General features: G+C 48.1%; 1 protein-coding gene across 2 annotated transcripts in view; it reads left to right on the plus strand.

Annotated features, from left to right (window-relative positions):
- The first annotated feature begins 13100 nt into the window (after positions 1–13100).
- Positions 13101–19413, plus strand: part of FCN3 (ficolin 3) — a 36902-nt gene continuing 30589 nt past the window's right edge. For both annotated transcript variants that reach the window (XM_084815755.1, XM_084815756.1), the window contains exon 1: positions 13101–13520. In XM_084815755.1, coding sequence (XP_084671881.1) covers positions 13427–13520 — 94 coding nt within the window. In that variant the 5' untranslated portion in view covers positions 13101–13426. The remainder of the gene's footprint in view (positions 13521–19413) is intronic.

A 19413-nucleotide genomic window follows, 5' to 3' on the forward strand; every position in this document is an offset into this window, starting at 1 on the left:
ACATTGGGGCATTGTGGGACACTAAAACAGCAGCTTCTAGATGCAACCACTGGGTGCATTTTTAAAGATTATTCTGCAAATATTTAAAGATTGTTTTTTAAAACTTTTAAGATTATTTATTGGACTGGTTTTCTATACCACCCACTAGCCAAGGCTCTCTGGCTGGTTCACAAAATAAAGGTTAAAACCCTAAACTATGCAAATAAAATAAAACACAGAATAAAACCAACAGCAGTGCAAGGATCTAAAAGCACGAACATGTTTTGTTTTTTTTTAAAGGAAGGACTTAAAAACCTGGAAGAATAAAAAGGTCTTCACCACATGCTGAAAAGACCACAATGGAGGTGCTTAGGCGAGCCTCTTTGGGGAGGGCATTCCACAACCAGGGTGCCACAACTGAAAAGGCCCTCTCTTAGAATCCACCCACCTTGCCTCCAGCAGACCTCAGAAGATGACAGGGTATTTCATTTCATTTATTGTATGTCTATACTGCTCAATAGCCAAAGCTCTCTGGGTGGTTTACAAAGATTAAAAACCATGAAAATACATTATACAAAGTGTAAAAACCATTTACATGCTAACATATAGACAGACAGCACAGACACATGTAGAGTATGGATAAATATATAAGGGAGAAGAGGTTCCTTCAGGTAACCTGGCCAGGTGGCCCCAAACTGTTTAGGGCTTTAAAGGTAACACTTTTTAAAAGGAGGCCCAGGGCTCACAGCAGCTATGGGCCCTGCGGGGGTGCTGTGTGCTGATGCCAGCAGGAGATCTCCACGACAACAGGAAGAGAAGTGAATGGAGGATTACCGGATTTTTCAGGGAATCGGCTTTGGTCCACGCAGGGCTCCATGAACAAGTGCACTGAACCATTCTAAGTCCCGTCACAGAAACATAATTCCAGGTTGGGGGGGGGGGTTGAGTGAACGTCATCAGACTGGCAGGGGCTGATCAACCAATGTGCGAGGCTTTCTCCCCCCCCCCCATCCTTCCTTACAGCTGACAAAGCAAACATTAAAGAAAGCCTTCTCCCTCCCCCAGAGCTCCCCTTATGCGAAGGATTGAAGCTTCGCAATAACTACTTCCTCACAGCTGACAAACATGAAAGAAGTGTTGCTCCCCCCCCCCCAGCTCCCAATGCTGCAAAGGATCAAAGTTGCAAATTAATTACTTCTGAAAAGCAAGGAAGCAAACATCAAAGATATGCAGCTTCCACATAGCTTTAAGGGCATTTCAGGAACAAGCCTCATTGACCACAATGGAAGTTACTTCTGAGTAGACACACATATGTTTGTGCTGGGAAAGACAGGGATGGAAACACCCCTGGGCAGGGCTAACATACCCAAGGTAAATGTGGGGGTTGGGGCATACAACAAATTATCATCATCACCTCTATACTATCCCACAGCTGAAGTTCTCTGAGCGGTTTACAGAAGTTAAAACATTAAATACAACATACAAAGTTTAAAAGCCATTAACATAAACTCACACAGACAATATACGCAAACAACATATAACTAAAAACAGTCTAAAGACACATCCAGGACTGATTCAAACTCATCATGTGCTGCTAAGTGCCTGGGAAAGGAGATAGGTCTTAACCTGGCGCTGAAAAGATAACAATGTTGGCGCCAGGTGGACCTCATCGGGGAGCTTGGACAGGCCTCCATCCCCCAGAACCAACTATACCACAGAGGAAAAGAATCAGACTTTAAGTAGTCTCAGGAAATCCGGCTTTTCTGCAAAAAGCTCCAGGGTGGCTGTGGGATGGCCACAATGTCATGTGCCCCGAATGACCTCCAAACACAGCCAGCTTGCAGGAAATCTCCTGTGAAGACCTCCCCCAGGTCTCCTTGGCAAGGCCAATGGGCAGTGGTGGGGGGAGAAAGCCAATGAAGTTCCTTCAGGGTGTGAATATGACCCATGAGTTACCAGTTGGCCATCTGTGTCTTACACAGAACCTACTTCCATGAAATGATACATGTAGGTCAGCCTTTCCCAGCTAGTGCCCATTCTGGCTGGGAATGATGGGAGATGTAGTCTGAGACTTCTGGCAGGCACCAGATTGGGGATGGAGGCCCGTGGGGGAGCTGCCCCAAGTGCAAGCTTTCCCATCCTGGAACCCTCCAGATGTTTTTGACCACACCTCCCAGCCTTCCTGACCAATGTTTGTGCTGGCTGGGGCTGATGGGAGTTGAAGTCCAAAACTTCTGGGGAAGGCTGGTGTAGTGGAATGTGGAAACCTGTGTATAGAACAGTACATAAATTTTTAATTCCCCGTTTTTCTTGTAGCAGGCAGGGCTGCAGCTGACTTTCACTGCCATCTTGTGTACAAATTGCTCCATGCCAGTTCAAAAGAAAAGAGCGAGCTCCTGATCAAACACCTAGACAATCCCAAAGTAGCAACTGCGCACACATTTTAACATTCATTTGAAGAGTGTGGAAATAAATGGATACAACAAGGACACGTGCATCCATGAGATGGCAAATGCTCTTTCGTCCAAAGGAAATGGCATTTTTTCCATATATTAAAACGTTCCTTAAGATAAGCATTATCCTTCGTTCCTAAACTCCATCAAACACAATCAACCAGTGCAGCGTCCACAGTGCATTTGCAGCCCTGGCAGACAGTTGTTTTTTCCTTCCTCTTCAGCAGAGCCTAAAAATTCCTAAACGTTGACTGTGATGGGCTTTTGTTGTGCAGTGATGCACCTGCATAGATCCAATGTTAGCAGAAGCATAGTAGAGCAGGACTGCAGAGGAGCAGAGCTCCAGCACGTTTTTTTCAGCACTAAAAAAAATGGGGTGTTGTGCTGTATACTGCTGCTGCCTGTATTTTTGGACTGTCCTTGGAGGTACGGCTATGGGAATTCCTGCACTTCAGACTTTACCACTACACCACTGGATGTTACTACACAATTTCCTAAACTGTGGGCTAAAAGACAGTAGGAGGCTGCCTTATATCAGGTGAGACTGTTTGTTCATCTAACCCTGGTGTGGTCTACTGTAACTGGAAGAAGCTCACCAGGATCTCTGGGAGGGGTCTTTCCCATCACTTGTCACCCAATTCTCTTGCCTGGAGATGCCAAGGATTGAATCTGGAGCCTTCTGCATTTCAAAGGCTGAACTACAGCAGTTCCCCATCCATGCCAAGAGCATCAGGCCAGGAGGGAACAGCTGGTGACCCCAAGGCACCCACCCCCTGGGAAGCTGCCTGCTGTGTGGGTGCATGGCAGTCATCTATAGATATATACTCATGGTGAGGTCATTCGCTACATTTTGCCGATCCATATGTAGCCAAACTGGCACTGTCCACACATAAGAGAGCGGGATCAGCAGGGTTGAGGGGTGAAACCCCAAAACAGGTCAGCGAGACCCGAGCATGCTCAGTGGCCACAGAATGCTGAGTGTCTGGGGGTAGGGTGGAAAATGTGGAGCAGGGACAAGGGGAGTTGAATGGAGCGCCATCAAAAATGGCATGGCTGGCTCACTGACCAGGAGCGCTCCATGCTGCAACATTTTGTCACAGGTCTCACTTGTGCTATGTTAATATTTATAGGCAGTTTGAATTTCATTGGGCTGCTTTGGGTTTTTTCCCACCCCTTAGGGTGTTTTTTCCTGAAGTGTGCATATGTGTTTCTGCAAAGCTTTGGGTTTCCCCTGAACCTGCTGAGCCCTCCCTGTGCGGATGATGCTCTTTCGACAACATAAGGATGAGGATGAGTTCCCTATTCGTATCTATAGGATAAGAGGGTGGTTCCAGATGGACCTACCAATGGGAAGCTATTCTGTCTTCTCCTCCTTAATGCAGGGCCAGCCCTACCTTTGGGCAGAGTGAGGCGGCTGTCCCAGGCAGCAGATGCTGGGTGGAGGCACAGAGCAGTGGCAAGGTGTCGGAGAACAGAGCTGTGTGTGCCCTGTGCCCCCTAAATGATCCTGCTGCCGTCTTTGGCAATGGAGGATGCTGTTCTGTCACCATTACTGAAATAAGAATCAATAAGAGTCCAGCCAGTTTCTGTATGTTGAAGGGAGGTTGTTAACTTCGTTAACTTGTCCTTTGCCTCAGGCAGCAAAATGTCTTGTGCTGGCAATGCCTTACCATAAAAAAATCTGTTAAGAAAAAAGCTGGAAGAGGTGGAAAATAACTGGATGGTTACAAATGGAAGACAACACTGTCCTGTAAAAGTCCATGTTTGAGGCAGGGCAATTAATTGCACAATGAAAGCCCTGTCTGCAAGCACCCAAAGAGAGAAGGTGCTGGCAGCAACCAGATTCAAATTTCTGGATTCCTGTGTGTGTGGCAACACATATGCTCAAGGGCAGTGCTAGGTACCTAAAAGATGTGGAGCAAAAAATTGCACAAATCTACATATGCTAATTTACATATGCTAATATATGTGCATAATTAGAAATAATTACCATAATTTAATTTTTTTAGACGGCAAGATGATTAATCCTTTGCTTGCTTTCAGGACAGAACTGTGCAATGTGCCAAATTGTGCTTGCTTGAAATTTACCCTCCATGCACCCACACTTTTCCTCGGTCTTTCACGCCCATATCCAGATGGGGAGGCTGGACCAGCAAAGAGCTGTATAGCACCTAAAACATTTACCGATTAATTGCAAACTGAACATGGCACACTGGCGTGGAAGAGCGTGGAAATGTGTTGTAGACTATAATAACCCATGCTTTTAGGCTGCAAACTTATACAATGACTAGGGATTTGCTTCTGAGTAAATCCTCACTTCCCACCCACCCCCAGTCACCAACAAGCACAACAGCACCCGACAGAGACAGCAGGACTGAAAGGTATTGCTTTGCTGCTCCAGGTTCTCAGACCAAGTGAGGAGGTGGAGAGAGCCGCTACCGAAGGTGGCTCCTCATTTTATTTCAAATACTTTTGCAGTTTCTGGGATACTAGAACACTTTTTTTTTTTTTTTACATTTCTTGGCTTCCCTGGCAGTGAAAATACAATAATTAACAAATTAAATAATGAATAAGTTGCTGCTTTTTCATGATGTCCCAAATCAGCTGTCTGAGGCAGCTGCCTCGGGCTTTAAAGTGTATATCTGTGTGTGTGTGTGTGTGTGTGTGTGTGTGTTTAAAGGACCATGTCTCCTAAGGACGTCCCTATTTGTAAAAAGGGATGTATGGACAGGGGAGAGGAAACATTTGATTTTAGGTGGGGGGGGAACCTCAGGCAGAAAGATTCAAGGGAGGCAGCAGGAGGGGAACCACATGTGGCCAAAAAGCCAGCTAGTCCAGGGGGATCGGATGCAACAGAAAACATCAGGGCTCCTGTACCCTTATTTCAGCAAGTACCATTTTTCTCCAGTTACATGAAAAGCGACATCTTTCAAAATAACCTTCTGTACAGTGGAATCCAGGCTATGAACGTTTATTATGCCACAGTAAACGTGTGGGGTTTTAAGGTGCCACAAGGCATTGTGGCTTTTGAACACAAAACAGCAAGAAGCCTCTATCCTCCTCCCACATCTATTCACCTTTCTCTCGCCTAGCACAAACCCCCTAACACCGAGGACCATGCATCCACCAGAATCTGCTCACATGGATCATGTATAAAGCGGGTGCACTCCAGAAAGATGATTGCAGAGCCAAGGAGCTCCAGCCACACTCAAGCCAGCCAGTGCAAGCTGCATACTGATACATTATCTTGCCCCAAATTCAGACACTGCTGCTCATTTAAACACTTTTTGCAAGCGAACCCACTCCTATTTCCCCCCAAGGTAAGGGGCCTGGGCCCTCTTGGAGGAAGCAACACATGAGGAAGGCCTCTGATACATGAGCAGCCGGTGTGCCTACTCTTCCTTCAGTCAGGGCCTCGCTGCCTACAATGGCCCAGGGCAAAGGTGCAATTGTCTACTAGCAATTGGCTGGGCAGCTCTCTGCAGAGTCATGCACACTCCGAGAAAGCCAGGTGACAGTGGTGCTGTTAGGCAATTTTGGACTCTGGACTTAATGAAAATAATGAGCAGACTGTGGAAGGAAAGGTGGCAGTCTTCTATGCCGTGCAGGGCCACCCAAGACGGACAGGTCATGGCAGAGAGTTCTGACAAAATGTGGTCCACTGGAGAAGGAAATGGCAACCCACTCCAGTGTTCTTGCCAAGAAAACTCCATGGAACGTATCACAAGGCTAAAAGAGATGATGGCGGAAGATGAGACCCTCAGGTCGGACGGTGTCCAATATACTACTGGGGAAGAGCAGAGGGAATTTCCAAGTAGCTCCAGAAAGAGTGAAGCAGCTGGGCCAAAGCCGAAAGGACACTCAGCTGTGGATGTGTCTGGTGGTGAAAAGAAAGTCCAATGCTGTAAAGAACAATATTGTTTAGGAACCTAGAATGTAAGATCAATGAATCAAGGTAAGCTGGAGGTGGTCAAACAGGAGATGGCAAGATTGAACATCAACATCTTGGGAATCAGCGAACTCAAATGGACAAGCATGGGCGAATTTAATTCAGGTGACCATCGTATCTACTACTGTGGGCAAGAATCCCTTAGAAGAAATGGAGTAGCACTCATAGTCAACAAAAGGGTGGGAAAAGCAGTACTGGGGAACAATCTCAAAAACGACAGAATGCTCTCAGTACGAATCTAAGGCAAACCATTCAACATCACAGTAATTCAAGTCTATGCCCCAACCACTGAGGCCGAAGAAGCTGAGGTTGATGGGTTCTATGAAGACCTACAACACCTTCTAGAACTAACACCAAAAAAAGATGTCCTCTTCATCATAGGGGATTGGAATGCTAAAGTAGGAAGTCAAGAAATCACCAGGATAACAGACAAGCATGGCCTTGGTGTACAAAATGAAGCAGGACAAAGGCTAATAGAGTTTTGCCAAGAGAACACGCTGATCATAGCAAACACTCTTTTCCAACAGCACAAGAGGCGACTCTACACATGGACATCACCAGATGGTCAGTATCGAAATCAGATTGATTATGTCCTTTGCAGTCAAAGATGGAGAAGCTCTATACAGTCAGTAAAAACAAGACCTGGAGCTGATTGTGGCTCAGATCATGAGCTTCTTGTTGCAAAATTTCAGCTTAAATTGAAGAACGTAGGGAAAACCACTAAACCATTCAGGTATGACCTAAATCATATCCCTTATGAATATACAGTGGAGGTGAGCAATAGATTTCAGGGATTAGACCTGATAGACAGAGTGCCTGAGGAACTATGGACGGAAGTCTGTAACATTGTTCAGGAGGCAGCAACTCAATCCATCCCAAAGAAAAAGAAATGCAAGAAAGCCAAGTGGCTGTCTGATGAGGCTTTACAAGTAGCTGAAGAAAGAAGGGAAGTGAAAAGCAAGGGAGAAAGGGGAAGATATATCCAACTGAATGCAGAGTTCCAGAGAATAGCAAGGAGAGACAAGAAGGCCTTCTTAAATGAACAATGCAAAGAAATCGAGGAAAACAACAGAATGGGAAAGACTAGAGATCTCTTCAAGAAAATCGGAGATCTCAAGGGAACGTTTTGTGCAAAGACAGGCATGATAAAGGACAAAGAAGGCAGGGAGCTAACAGAAGCAGATGAGATTAAGAAGAGGTGGAAAAAATACACAGACGAACTACACAGGAAAGATCTGAATGTCCCTGATAGCCATGATAGTGTGGTCACTGAACTTGAGCCGGACATCCTCGAGAGTGAAGTCAAGTGGGCCTTAGGAAGCATTACTAACAACAAAGCTAACAGAGATGACAGTATTCCAGCTGAGCTGTTTAAAATCCTAAAAGATGATGCTGTTAAAGTGCTGCACTCAATATGACAACAAATCTGGAACACTCAACAGTGGTCACAAGACTGGAAAAGGTCAGTTTACATTCCAATTCCAAAGAAGGGCAATGCCAAAGAGTGTTCAAACTACTGTATCATTGCACTCATTTCACATGCCAGCAAGATTATGCTCAAAATCCTACAAGCTAGGCTTCAGCAGCATGTTAACCAAAAACTACCGGAAGTACAAGCTGGGTTTCGAAGAGGCAGAGGAACTAGAGATCAAATCGCCAACGTTCGCTGCATCATGGAGAAAGCAAGAGAATTCCAGAAAAACGTCTATTTCTGCTTCATTGACTACGCTAAAGCCTTTGATTGTGTGGATCACAACAAACTGTGGCAAATTCTTAAAGAGATGGGAGCACCAGACCACCTTACCTGTCTCCTGAGAAACCTGTACGAGGGACAAGAAGCAACAGTAAGAACCAGACATGGAACAATCGATTGGTTCAAAATTGGGAAAGGAGTACGACAAGGCTGTATATTGTCACCCTGCTTATTTAATTTATATGCAGAGTACATCATGAGAAACGCCTGGTTGGATGAATCACAGGTCGGAATTAAGATTGCCGGGAGAATTATCAACAACCTCAGATACGCAGACGATACCATCCTAAAGGCAGAAAGCGAAGAGGATCTAAAGAGCCTCTAGTTGAGGGTGAAAGAGGAGAGTGCAAAAGCTGGTTTGAAACGCAACATTAAAAAAACTAAGATCATGGCATCTGGCCCCATCACTTCCTGGCATATAGAAGAGGAAGAAATGGAAGCAGTGACAGATTTTACTTTCTTGGGCTCCAAGATCACCGCAGATGGTAACTGTAGCCATGAAATTAAAAGTCGCTTGCTCCTTGGGAGGAAAGCTATGGCAAATCTAGACAGCACAGTAAGAAGCAGAGACATCACCTTGCCGACAAAGATTCGTATATTCAAAGCTATGGTTTTCCCAGTAGCAACGTATGGCTGTGAGAGAGCTGGACTATAAGGAAGGCTGAGCGCCAAAGAATTGATGCTTTCAAACTGTGGTGCTGGAGAAGACTCTTACGAGTCCCCTGGACTGCAAGGAGGTCAAATCAGTCAGTCCTAAAGGAAATCAACCCTGACTGCTCATTGGAAGGACAGATACTGAAGCTGAAGCTGAAATATTTTGGCCACCTAATGTGAAGAGCCCCTTCATGGATCACTGCCTTGTTGTGGTGAAGGGGCTTGCATAACTCAGTGAAGCCATAAGCTATGCCATGCAGGGCCACCCAAGACGGACAGGTCATGGCAGAGAGTTCTGACAAAATGTGGTCCACTGGAGAAGGAGATGGCAACCCACTCCAGTATTCTTGCCAAGAAAACCCCATGGGACGTATCACAAGGCTAAAAGAGATGACGCCGGAAGGTGAGACCCTCAGGTCGGACGGTGTCCAATATACTACTGGGGAAGAGCAGAGGGAATTTCCAAGTAGCGCCAGAAAGAGTGAAGCGGCTGGACCAAAGCCGAAAGGACACTCAGCTGTGGATGTGTCTGGTGGTGAAAAGAAGATCCGATGCTGTAAATAACAATATTGTTTAGGAACCTGGAATGTCAGATCAATGAATCAAGGTAAGCTGGAGGTGGTCAAACATGAGATGGCAAGATTGAACATCGACATCTTGGGAATCAGCGAACTCAAATGGACAAGCATGGGCAAATTTAATTCAGGTGACCATCATATCTACTACTGTGGGCAAGAATCCCTTAGAAGAAATGGAGTAGCACTCATAGTCAACAAAAGGGTGGGAAAAGCAGTACTGGGGTACAATCTTAAAAACGATAGAATGATCTCAGTACGAATCCAAGGCAAACCATTCAACATCACAGTAATTCATGTCTATGCCCCAACCACTGATGCCAAAGAAGCTGAGGTTGATGAGTTCTGTGAAGACCTACAACACCTTCTAGAACTAACACCAAACAAAGATGTCCTCTTCATCATAGGGGATTGGAATGCTAAAGTAGGAAATCAAGAAATCACCAGGGTAACAGGCAGGCATGGGCTGGATGTACAAAATGAAGCAGGACAAAAGCTAATAGAGTTTTGCCAAGAGAACACGCTGATCATAGCAAACACTCTTTTCCAACAGCACAAGAGACGACTCTACACATGGACATCACCAGATGGTCAGTATCGAAATCAGATTGATTATGTCCTTTGCAGTCAAAGATGGAGAAGCTCTATACAGTCAGTAAAAACAAGACCTGGAGCTGATCGTGGCTCAGATCATGAGCTGCTTCTTGCAAAATTTCAGCTTAAATTGAAGAACGTAGGGAAAACCACTAAACCATTCAGGTATGACCTAAATCATATCCCTTATGAATATACAGTGGAGGTGAGCAATAGATTTCAGGGATTAGACCTGATAGACAGAGTGCCTGAGGAACTATGGACGGAAGTCTGTAACATTGTTCAGGAGGCAGCAACTCAATCCATCCCAAAGAAAAAGAAATGCAAGAAAGCCAAGTGGCTGTCTGATGAGGCTTTACAAGTAGCTGAAGAAAGAAGGGAAGTGAAAAGCAAGGGAGAAAGGGGAAGATATATCCAACTGAATGCAGAGTTCCAGAGAATAGCAAGGAGAGACAAGAAGGCCTTCTTAAATGAACAATGCAAAGAAATCGAGGAAAACAACAGAATGGGAAAGACTAGAGATCTCTTCAAGAAAATTGGAGATCTCAAGGGAACGTTTTGTGCAAAGACGGGCATGATAAAGGACAAAGAAGGCAGGGAACTAACAGAAGCAGATGAGATTAAGAAGAGGTGGCAAGAGTACACAGAAGAACTATACAAGAAAGATCTTAATGTCCTTGATAGCCATGATAGTAATGTCCTTGATAGCCATGATAGTGCGGTCACTGAACTTGAGCCGGACATCCTCGAGAGTGAAGTCAAGTGTGCCTTAGGAAGCATTAGTAACAACTAAGCTAGCGGAGATGACAGCATTCCAGCTGAGCTTTTTAAAAGATGATGCTGTTAAAGTGCTGCACTCAATATGACAACAAATCTGGAACACTCAGCAGTGGCCACAAGACTGGAAAAGGTCAGTTTACATTCCAATTCCAAAAAAGGGCAACGCCAAAGAGTGTTCAAACTACCTCACAATTGCGCTCATTTCACATGCCAGCAAGGTGATGCTCAAAATCATACAAGCTAGGCTTCAGCAGTATGCGAACCGAGAACTACCGGAAGTACAAGCTGGGTTTCGAAGAGGCAGAGGAACTAGAGATCAAATCGCCAACATTCGCTGCATCATGGAGAAAGCAAGAGAATTCCAGAAAAACGTCTATTTCTGCTTCATTGACTACGCTAAAGCCTTTAATTGTGTGGATCACAACAAACTGTGGCAAATTCTTAAAGTGATGGGAGTACCAGACCACCTTACCTGTCTCCTGAGAAACCTGTATGAGGGTCAAGAAGCAACAGTAAGAACCAGACATGGAACAACCGATTGGTTCAAAATTGGGAAAGGAGTACGACAAGGCTGCATTTTGTCACCCTGCTTATTTAACTTATATGCAGAGTACATCATGAGAAACGCCGGGTTTGATGAATCACAGGCCGGAATTAAGATTGCCGGGAGAATTGTCAACAACCTCCGATATGCAGATGATACCACCCTAATGGCAGAAAGCGAAGAGGATCTACAGAGCCTCTTGTTGAGGGTGAAAGTGGAGAGTGCAAAAGCTGGTTTGAAACTCAACATTAAAAAAATGAAGATCATGGCATCTGGCCCCATCACTTCCTGGCATATAGAAGGGGAGGAAATGGAAGCAGTGACAGATTTTACTTTCTTGGGCTCCAAGATCACCGCAGACGGTGACTGTAGCCATGAAATTAAAAGACGCTTGCTCCTTGGGAGGAAAGCTATGGCAAACCTAGACAGCATAATAAGAAGCAGAGACATCACCTTGCCAACAAAGGTCCGTCTAATCAAAGCTATGGTTTTCCCAGTAGTAATGTGTGGCTGTGAGGGCTGGACTATAAGGAAGGCTGAGCGCCGAAGAATTGATGCTTTCGAACTGTGGTGCTGGAGAACACTCTTACGAGTCCCCTGGACTGCAAGGAGGTCAAATCAATCCATCCTAAAGGAAATCAACCCTGAGTGTTCATTGGAAGGACAGACACTGAAGCTGAAGCTCAAATATTTTGGCCACCTAATGCGAAGAGAAAACTCTCTGGAAAAGACCCTGATGCTGGGAAAGACTGAAGGCAAAAGGAGAAGGGGATGACAGAGGATGAGATGGCTAGATAGCATCACCGATGCAATGAATATGAACTTGAGCACACTCTGGGAGAGAGCGGAGGACAGGAAGGCCTGGCGTGCTATGGTCCATGGGGTCACGAAGAGTCAGACATGACTGAACAACAACAACACCTTCATGCTACACTCCCTTTCAGTCTGCTAAGGTAGTGAGACCTAAAGTCTCCTAGTAACGGCAAGGCTACCGAGTTCAGAAGGAAGAAGTAGCCTTATATTAAGGCAGATGATGGCAGCTAGAATAGCTCTAAAGATCCAGGGCCCATGCGGAAGTGAGTGGTTTTGCTAATAGGCAATGGTTCTGTTTGGATATTCAGAAACAATAAGCACACCAGTGGGTGAAGATGAAAAGAAGCTTATTCAGCAAGAAAATAGACTGGTAGAGCAAGAAAGGAATACCATAATACAGGATAAAGACAGCAAGGAAAAATTGCAAAGCAAGATTGTTACGCTTACACCCTTTCAGCTACTGGGAGTTCCTTGCAGCAGCGAGAATCGGCCTGCCTTGTACATAGCACTTCTGCAGTCAGTCTGTGTTGAGACTCTCCCTAATGAAGTTCCTTAGTGACATATATACTGTTTAGCTCATATGTACAGCACTGATTGATACATTAATCACACCTGTTCTTTTGGTTATGCAACTGCCCTGACCCTATTTGTACATTCTTGCAGAGCTAAGTCTATAGATAGCAGTGTGATCATCTCAGTGCTTTCCAAACAAGTGGTTGACCTTGAGACTTTTCTCCCAGCACAGACTGTCTCAGACAGATAACTAGCCCTGTGACTAACCCTGAGAATAACAAGACAAGAAGCATTGCAAACCATTTAAGGGGGCAGGAACCAAAAAGGAGATTCAGGCATGGAAGGAGCAATTACCATACACCACTTAAACTGCTTGATGTACAACTTTTCTTCTGGTGATTTCCAGATTTCCTCTACATGGGCCTTCCCCTAACACCGCCCATGCATACGCTTCTCTCATTTGGCAAACAGAATGGAATAAGATAGGTTCTCTGCACATGAGCAAATTGTGCAAGGAGTATGGTATCTGTGCTTTCCTCTTAAGGAAATCTTATTGATGAAATTCTAGAACATGTTTTGCTGTTGGTATATGGCAAAGATTTTGCCTCACCACCACCACCTCCTCCTCCTCTCCTGATGGTCTCGAAGAAATGGGAAATTAATATTTTTGGTGACTGACTTTAAACAAAGGTTGGAAATCGTCTGTTTACTTTCCAAGATAAGCCTCCTGCAATTTCTTTGTCCCCAGCAATTATACAGAGAGTAGGACAGGAAGAAGAAGGAAGAGCAAGAAAGTGAGTTGCAAACAGGGACAAAGAAATGATGGATTCGGACATAGTTCCAAGGGTTTTTGCAGCCTTGCTCTGGTTTTCCACCTGGACAGAGGCAACTGATAATCCCAGCACATGCCCAGGTAGGAGACTGTTCGCTTTGCGATGGTAATTGAAGAGAGGAAGCTGCCTTATAGTTCAGTATTGCCTGCAACAGGGAAAGGGAGAAGGTAGATTGGGATCTGCTGGTAGATCCCTGGGTGATTTGCAGTAGTTCGACAACGGTTTCTGACTCCCAGGTATTCAATAGCAGCAAGTACTACTGTAACTTTTTTAAAAGCCCCAGCTATGGCCAGCATTCCACTAATCACTTATCTCGGCCTCAGTTGTTCCTCACCTGTAAAATGGGAATATTCATTCATTGCCTTTGACCAGATCTTTGTGCAGCTCTACCAGCCACATTGAAAGTTTATGTTAGAATCCCTATTCAATAGTAACTCAAATATAGATTTATATATACAGTGTATGGCTCTATAATTGATTCCACTTCTCCCCTCCAAACAGCATGGGTAGTGAGAAGGGATTTGTGGTACTAGTCACCTTGGTGTCACAGGCATTCGCCAATAGGTGCTGGAGATGGGCAAACTGCAACCCTGCCTCAACCTAATTTCATGCGGCCCTCAGCCTAATTTCAAAAGGCCTCTTCTCTTCAAATGTTCAGTGCAGAACTGTGGCAAGAGCCATCTGTCCCTCTTCCAGCAGTCTGTTGAGCAAGGAGAAATAAGGAGCGGAGCAGAGCGGCGTGGCGTGGGGTGGGGTGGGGTGGGGTGGGGTGGGGGAGAAAGAGGGAGAGAGAAGGGAGTGGCAGTGAGAGAAAGAGAAAAGGGGTGGCAGAAAGAAAAAAGAGAAAAGGGGTGGCGGGGGAGGGAGGGAGAGAAAAGATAGCAAAGGGAGAGAGAAAAAGAAAAGAGGGTGGCAGAAAGAGAACAGTGGGTGCACGTTCAACTCTGGTTCTACCTACAGATGACTTCAGCCCTGCCTACTGCCAGCATACAGCCCCCCTCCCCCTCCCAAGAGATTACCCCCAAGAAATGCTGTCCTTGACAGAAAAAAAAGTCTCCCACCCAGCCATAATCCACATAACACTCATCATTACTGCTGGAGTTGCTGTTGTGAAATACAATTTTATTTACCAACAACTGCCATCGTGATTTGAGTGCAGGGAAAAAGTGTGATTTGTTAGAAACAGATGTGCTAGCTGGGGGAAATGTTGTCTGGAGCACACTCAATATATAGCTAACAATTGCATGGCCACCCCACCCCCACTCTCACAAAAGCAGCTTTGCTCTGCAGTGCCCCTAAACTCTTCTGAAAGTAGAAAAAAAGAAAGAAAAGGTGGTGCTGCCTGGTAAAGGACAGGGGAGCAACTGGAGGAGAGAGCAAGCAATGGGGGGGTGAGAGAAAGTGCAGGAAGAGCAGAGGGAGAAAAGGTGTAGGAAGAGCAGAGAGAGAGAGAGAGAGAGAGAGAGAGAGAGAGGAAAGAGTGAGAGAGGGGGTGCAGGAAGAACAAAGATGGGGGTGCAGGAGAGAGTGAGAGAGGGTGCAGGAAGAGCAAAGGGGGGGTGCAGGAGAGAGTGAGAGAGGGGGTGCAGGAAGAACAAAGATGGGGGTGCAGGAGAGAGTGAGTGAGGGTGCAGGAAGAGCAAAGAGAGGGGGGCAGGAGACAGTGAGAGAGAGGGTGCAGGAAGAACAACGATGGGGTGCAGGAGAGAGTGAGAGAGGGTGCAGGAAGAGCAAAGAGAGGGGGGTGCAGGAGAGAGTGAGAGAGGGGGTGCAGGAAGAACAAAGATGGGGTGCAGGAGAGAGTGAGAGAGGGTGCAGGAAGAGCAAAGAGAGAGGGGGTGCAGGAGACAGAGAGAGGGTGCAGGAAGAACAAAGATGGGGTGCAGGAGAGAGTGAGGGAGGGTGCAGGAAGAGCAAAGAGAGGGGGGTGCAGGAGACAGTGAGAGATGGGGTGCAGGAGAGAATGAGAGAGGGGGTGCAGGAAGAACAAAGATGGGGTGCAGGAGAGAGTGAGAGAGGGTGCAGGAAGAGCAAAGAGAGAGGGGGTGCAGGAGACAGAGAGAGGGTGCAGGAAGAACAAAGATGGGGTGCAGGAGAGAGAGAGAGGGTGCAGGAAGAGCAAAGAGAGGGGGATGCAGGAGACAGTGAGAGAGGGGGTGCAGGAAGAACAAAGATGGGGTGCAGGAGAGAGTGAGAGAGGGTGCAGGAAGAGCAAAGAGAGGGGGTGCAGGAGACAGTGAGAGAGGGGGTGCAGGAAGAACAAAGATGGGGTGCAGGAGAGAGTGAGAGAGGGGGTTCAGGAAGAACAAAGATGGGGGTGCAGGAGAGAGTGAGAGAGGGTGCAGGAAGAGCAAAGAGAGGGGGGTGCAGGAGACAGTGAGAGAGGGGGTGCAGGAAGAACAAAGATGGGGGTGCAGGAGAGAGTGAGAGAGGGTGCAGGAAGAGCAAAGTGAGGGGGGTGCAGGAGAGAGTGAGAGAGGGGGTGCAGGAAGAACAAAGATGGGGGTGCAGGAGAGAGTGAGAGAGGGTGAAGGAAGAGCAAAGAGAGGGGGGGTGCAGGAGACAGTGAGAGAGAGGGTGCAGGAAGAACAAAGATGGGGGTGCAGGAGAGAGTGAGAGAGGGGGTGCAGGAAGAACAAAGATCGGGTGCAGGAGAGTGAGAGAGGGTGCAGGAAGAGCAAAGAGAGGGGGGTGCAGGAGACAGTGAGAGAGAGTGCAAGAAGAACAAAGATGGGGGTGCAGGAGAGAGTGAGAGAGGGTGCAGGAAGAGCAAAGAGAGGGGGGTGCAGGAGACAGTGAGAGAGAGGGTGCAGGAAGAACAAAGATGGGGGTGCAGGAGAGAGTGAGAGAGGGTGCAGGGAGAGCAAAGAGAGGGGGGTGCAGGAGACATTGAGAGAGATGGTGCAGGAAGAACAGAGATGGGGGTGCAGGAGAGAGTGAGAGAGGGTGCAGGAAGAGCAAAGAGAGGGGGTGCAGTAGACAGTGAGAGAGAGGGTGCAGGAAGAACAAAGATGGGGGTGCAGGAGAGAGTGAGAGAGGGTGCAGTAAGAGCAAAGAGAGGGGGGTGCAGGAGACAGTGAGAGAGAGGGTGCAGGAAGAACAAAGATGGGGGTGCAGGAGAGAGTGAGAGAGGGTGCAGGAAGAGCAAAGAGAGGGGGGTTGCAGGAGACAGTGAGAGAGAGGGTGCAGGAAGAACAAAGATGGGGGTGCAGGAGAGAGTGAGAGAGGGGGTGCAGGAAGAACAAAGATGGGGTGCAGGAGAGAGTGAGAGAGGGTGCAGGAAGAGCAAAGAGAGGGGGGTGCAGGAGAGAGTGAGAGAGGGGGTGTAGGAAGAACAAAGATGGGGTGCAGGAGAGAGTGAGAGAGGGTGCAGGAAGAGCAAAGAGAGGGGGGTGCAGGAGAGAGTGAGAGAGGGGGTGCAGGAAGAACAAAGATGGGGGTGCAGGAGAGAGTGAGAGAGGGTGCAGGAAGAGCAAAGAGGGGGGGTGCAGGAGACAGTGAGAGAGAGGGTGCAGGAAGAACAAAGATGGGGGTGCAGGAGAGAGTGAGAGAGGGGGTGCAGGAAGAACAAAGATGGGGTGCAGGAGAGAGTGAGAGAGGGTGCAGGAAGAGCAAAGAGAGGGGGGTGCAGGAGACAGTGAGAGATGGGGTGCAGGAGAGAGTGAGAGAGGGGGTGCAGGAAGAACAAAGATGGGGGTGCAGGAGAGAGTGAGAGAGGGTGCAGGAAGAGCAAAGAGAGGGGGTGCAGGAGACAGTGAGAGAGAGGGTGCAGGAAGAACACAGATGGGGGTGCAGGAGAGAGTGAGAGAGGGTGCAGGAAGAGCAAAGTGAGGGGGGTGCAGGAGAGAGTGAGAGAGGGGGTGCAGGAAGAACAAAGATGGGGGTGCAGGAGAGAGTGAGAGAGGGTGCAGGAAGAGCAAAGAGAGGGGGGGTGCAGGAGACAGTGAGAGAGAGGGTGCAGGAAGAACAAAGATGGGGGTGCAGGAGAGAGTGAGAGAGGGGGTGCAGGAAGAACAAAGATCGGGTGCAGGAGAGTGAGAGAGGGTGCAGGAAGAGCAAAGAGAGGGGGGTGCAGGAGACAGTGAGAGAGAGTGCAAGAAGAACAAAGATGGGGGTGCAGGAGAGAGTGAGAGAGGGTGCAGGAAGAGCAAAGAGAGGGGGGTGCAGGAGACAGTGAGAGAGAGGGTGCAGGAAGAACAAAGATGGGGGTGCAGGAGAGAGTGAGAGAGGGTGCAGGGAGAGCAAAGAGAGGGGGGTGCAGGAGACATTGAGAGAGATGGTGCAGGAAGAACACAGATGGGGGTGCAGGAGAGAGTGAGAGAGGGTGCAGGAAGAGCAAAGAGAGGGGGTGCAGTAGACAGTGAGAGAGAGGGTGCAGGAAGAACAAAGATGGGGGTGCAGGAGAGAGTGAGAGAGGGTGCAGTAAGAGCAAAGAGAGGGGGGTGCAGGAGACAGTGAGAGAGAGGGTGCAGGAAGAACAAAGATGGGGGTGCAGGAGAGAGTGAGAGAGGGTGCAGGAAGAGCAAAGAGAGGGGGGTTGCAGGAGACAGTGAGAGAGAGGGTGCAGGAAGAACAAAGATGGGGGTGCAGGAGAGAGTGAGAGAGGGGGTGCAGGAAGAACAAAGATGGGGTGCAGGAGAGAGTGAGAGAGGGTGCAGGAAGAGCAAAGAGAGGGGGGTGCAGGAGAGAGTGAGAGAGGGGGTGCAGGAAGAACAAAGATGGGGGTGCAGGAGAGAGTGAGAGAGGGTGCAGGAAGAGCAAAGAGGGGGGGTGCAGGAGACAGTGAGAGAGAGGGTGCAGGAAGAACAAAGATGGGGGTGCAGGAGAGAGTGAGAGAGGGGGTGCAGGAAGAACAAAGATGGGGTGCAGGAGAGAGTGAGAGAGGGTGCAGGAAGAGCAAAGAGAGGGGGGTGCAGGAGACAGTGAGAGATGGGGTGCAGGAGAGAGTGAGAGAGGGGGTGCAGGAAGAACAAAGATGGGGGTGCAGGAGAGAGTGAGAGAGGGTGCAGGAAGAGCAAAGAGAGGGGGTGCAGGAGACAGTGAGAGAGAGGGTGCAGGAAGAACACAGATGGGGGTGCAGGAGAGAGTGAGAGAGGGTGCAGGAAGAGCAAAGAGAGGGGGGTGCAGTAGACAGTGAGAGAGAGGGTGCAGGAAGAACAAAGATGGGGGTGCAGGAGAGAGTGAGAGAGGGTGCAGTAAGAGCAAAGAGAGGGGGGTGCAGGAGACAGTGAGAGAGAGGGTGCAGGAAGAACAAAGATAGGGGTGCAGGAGAGAGTGAGAGAGGGTGCAGGAAGAGCAAAGAGAGGGGGGTGCAGGAGACAGTGAGAGAGAGGGTGCAGGAAGAACAAAGATGGGGGTGCAGGAGAGAGTGAGAGAGGGGGTGCAGGAAGAACAAAGATGGGGTGCAGGAGAGAGTGAGAGAGGGTGCAGGAAGAGCAAAGAGAGGGGGGTGCAGGAGAGAGTGAGAGAGGGGGTGCAGGAAGAACAAAGATGGGGTGCAGGAGAGAGTGAGAGAGGGTGCAGGAAGAGCAAAGAGAGGGGGGTGCAGGAGAGAGTGAGAGAGGGGGTGCAGGAGAGAGTGAGAGAGGGGGTGCAGGAGAGAGTGAGAGAGGGTGCAGGAAGAGCAAAGAGGGGGGGTGCAGGAGACAGTGAGAGAGAGGGTGCAGGAAGAACAAAGATGGGGGTGCAGGAGAGAGTGAGAGAGGGTGCAGGAAGAGCAAAGAGAGGGGGGTGCAGGAAGAACAAAGATGGGGGTGCAGGAGAGAGTGAGAGAGGGTGCAGGAAGAGCAAAGAGAGGGGGGTGCAGGAGACAGTGAGAGAGAGGGTGCAGGAAGAACAACGATGGGGTGCAGGAGAGAGTGAGAGAGGGTGCAGGAAGAGCAAAGAGAGGGGGGTGCAGGAGAGAGTGAGAGAGGGGGTGCAGGAAGAACAAAGATGGGGTGCAGGAGAGAGTGAGAGAGGGTGCAGGAAGAG

The sequence above is a fragment of the Heloderma suspectum genome, chromosome 10, assembly GCF_057233095.1.
Source record: "Heloderma suspectum isolate Gila_16-S chromosome 10, 16-S_ref, whole genome shotgun sequence".
NCBI lineage: Eukaryota > Metazoa > Chordata > Lepidosauria > Squamata > Helodermatidae > Heloderma > Heloderma suspectum.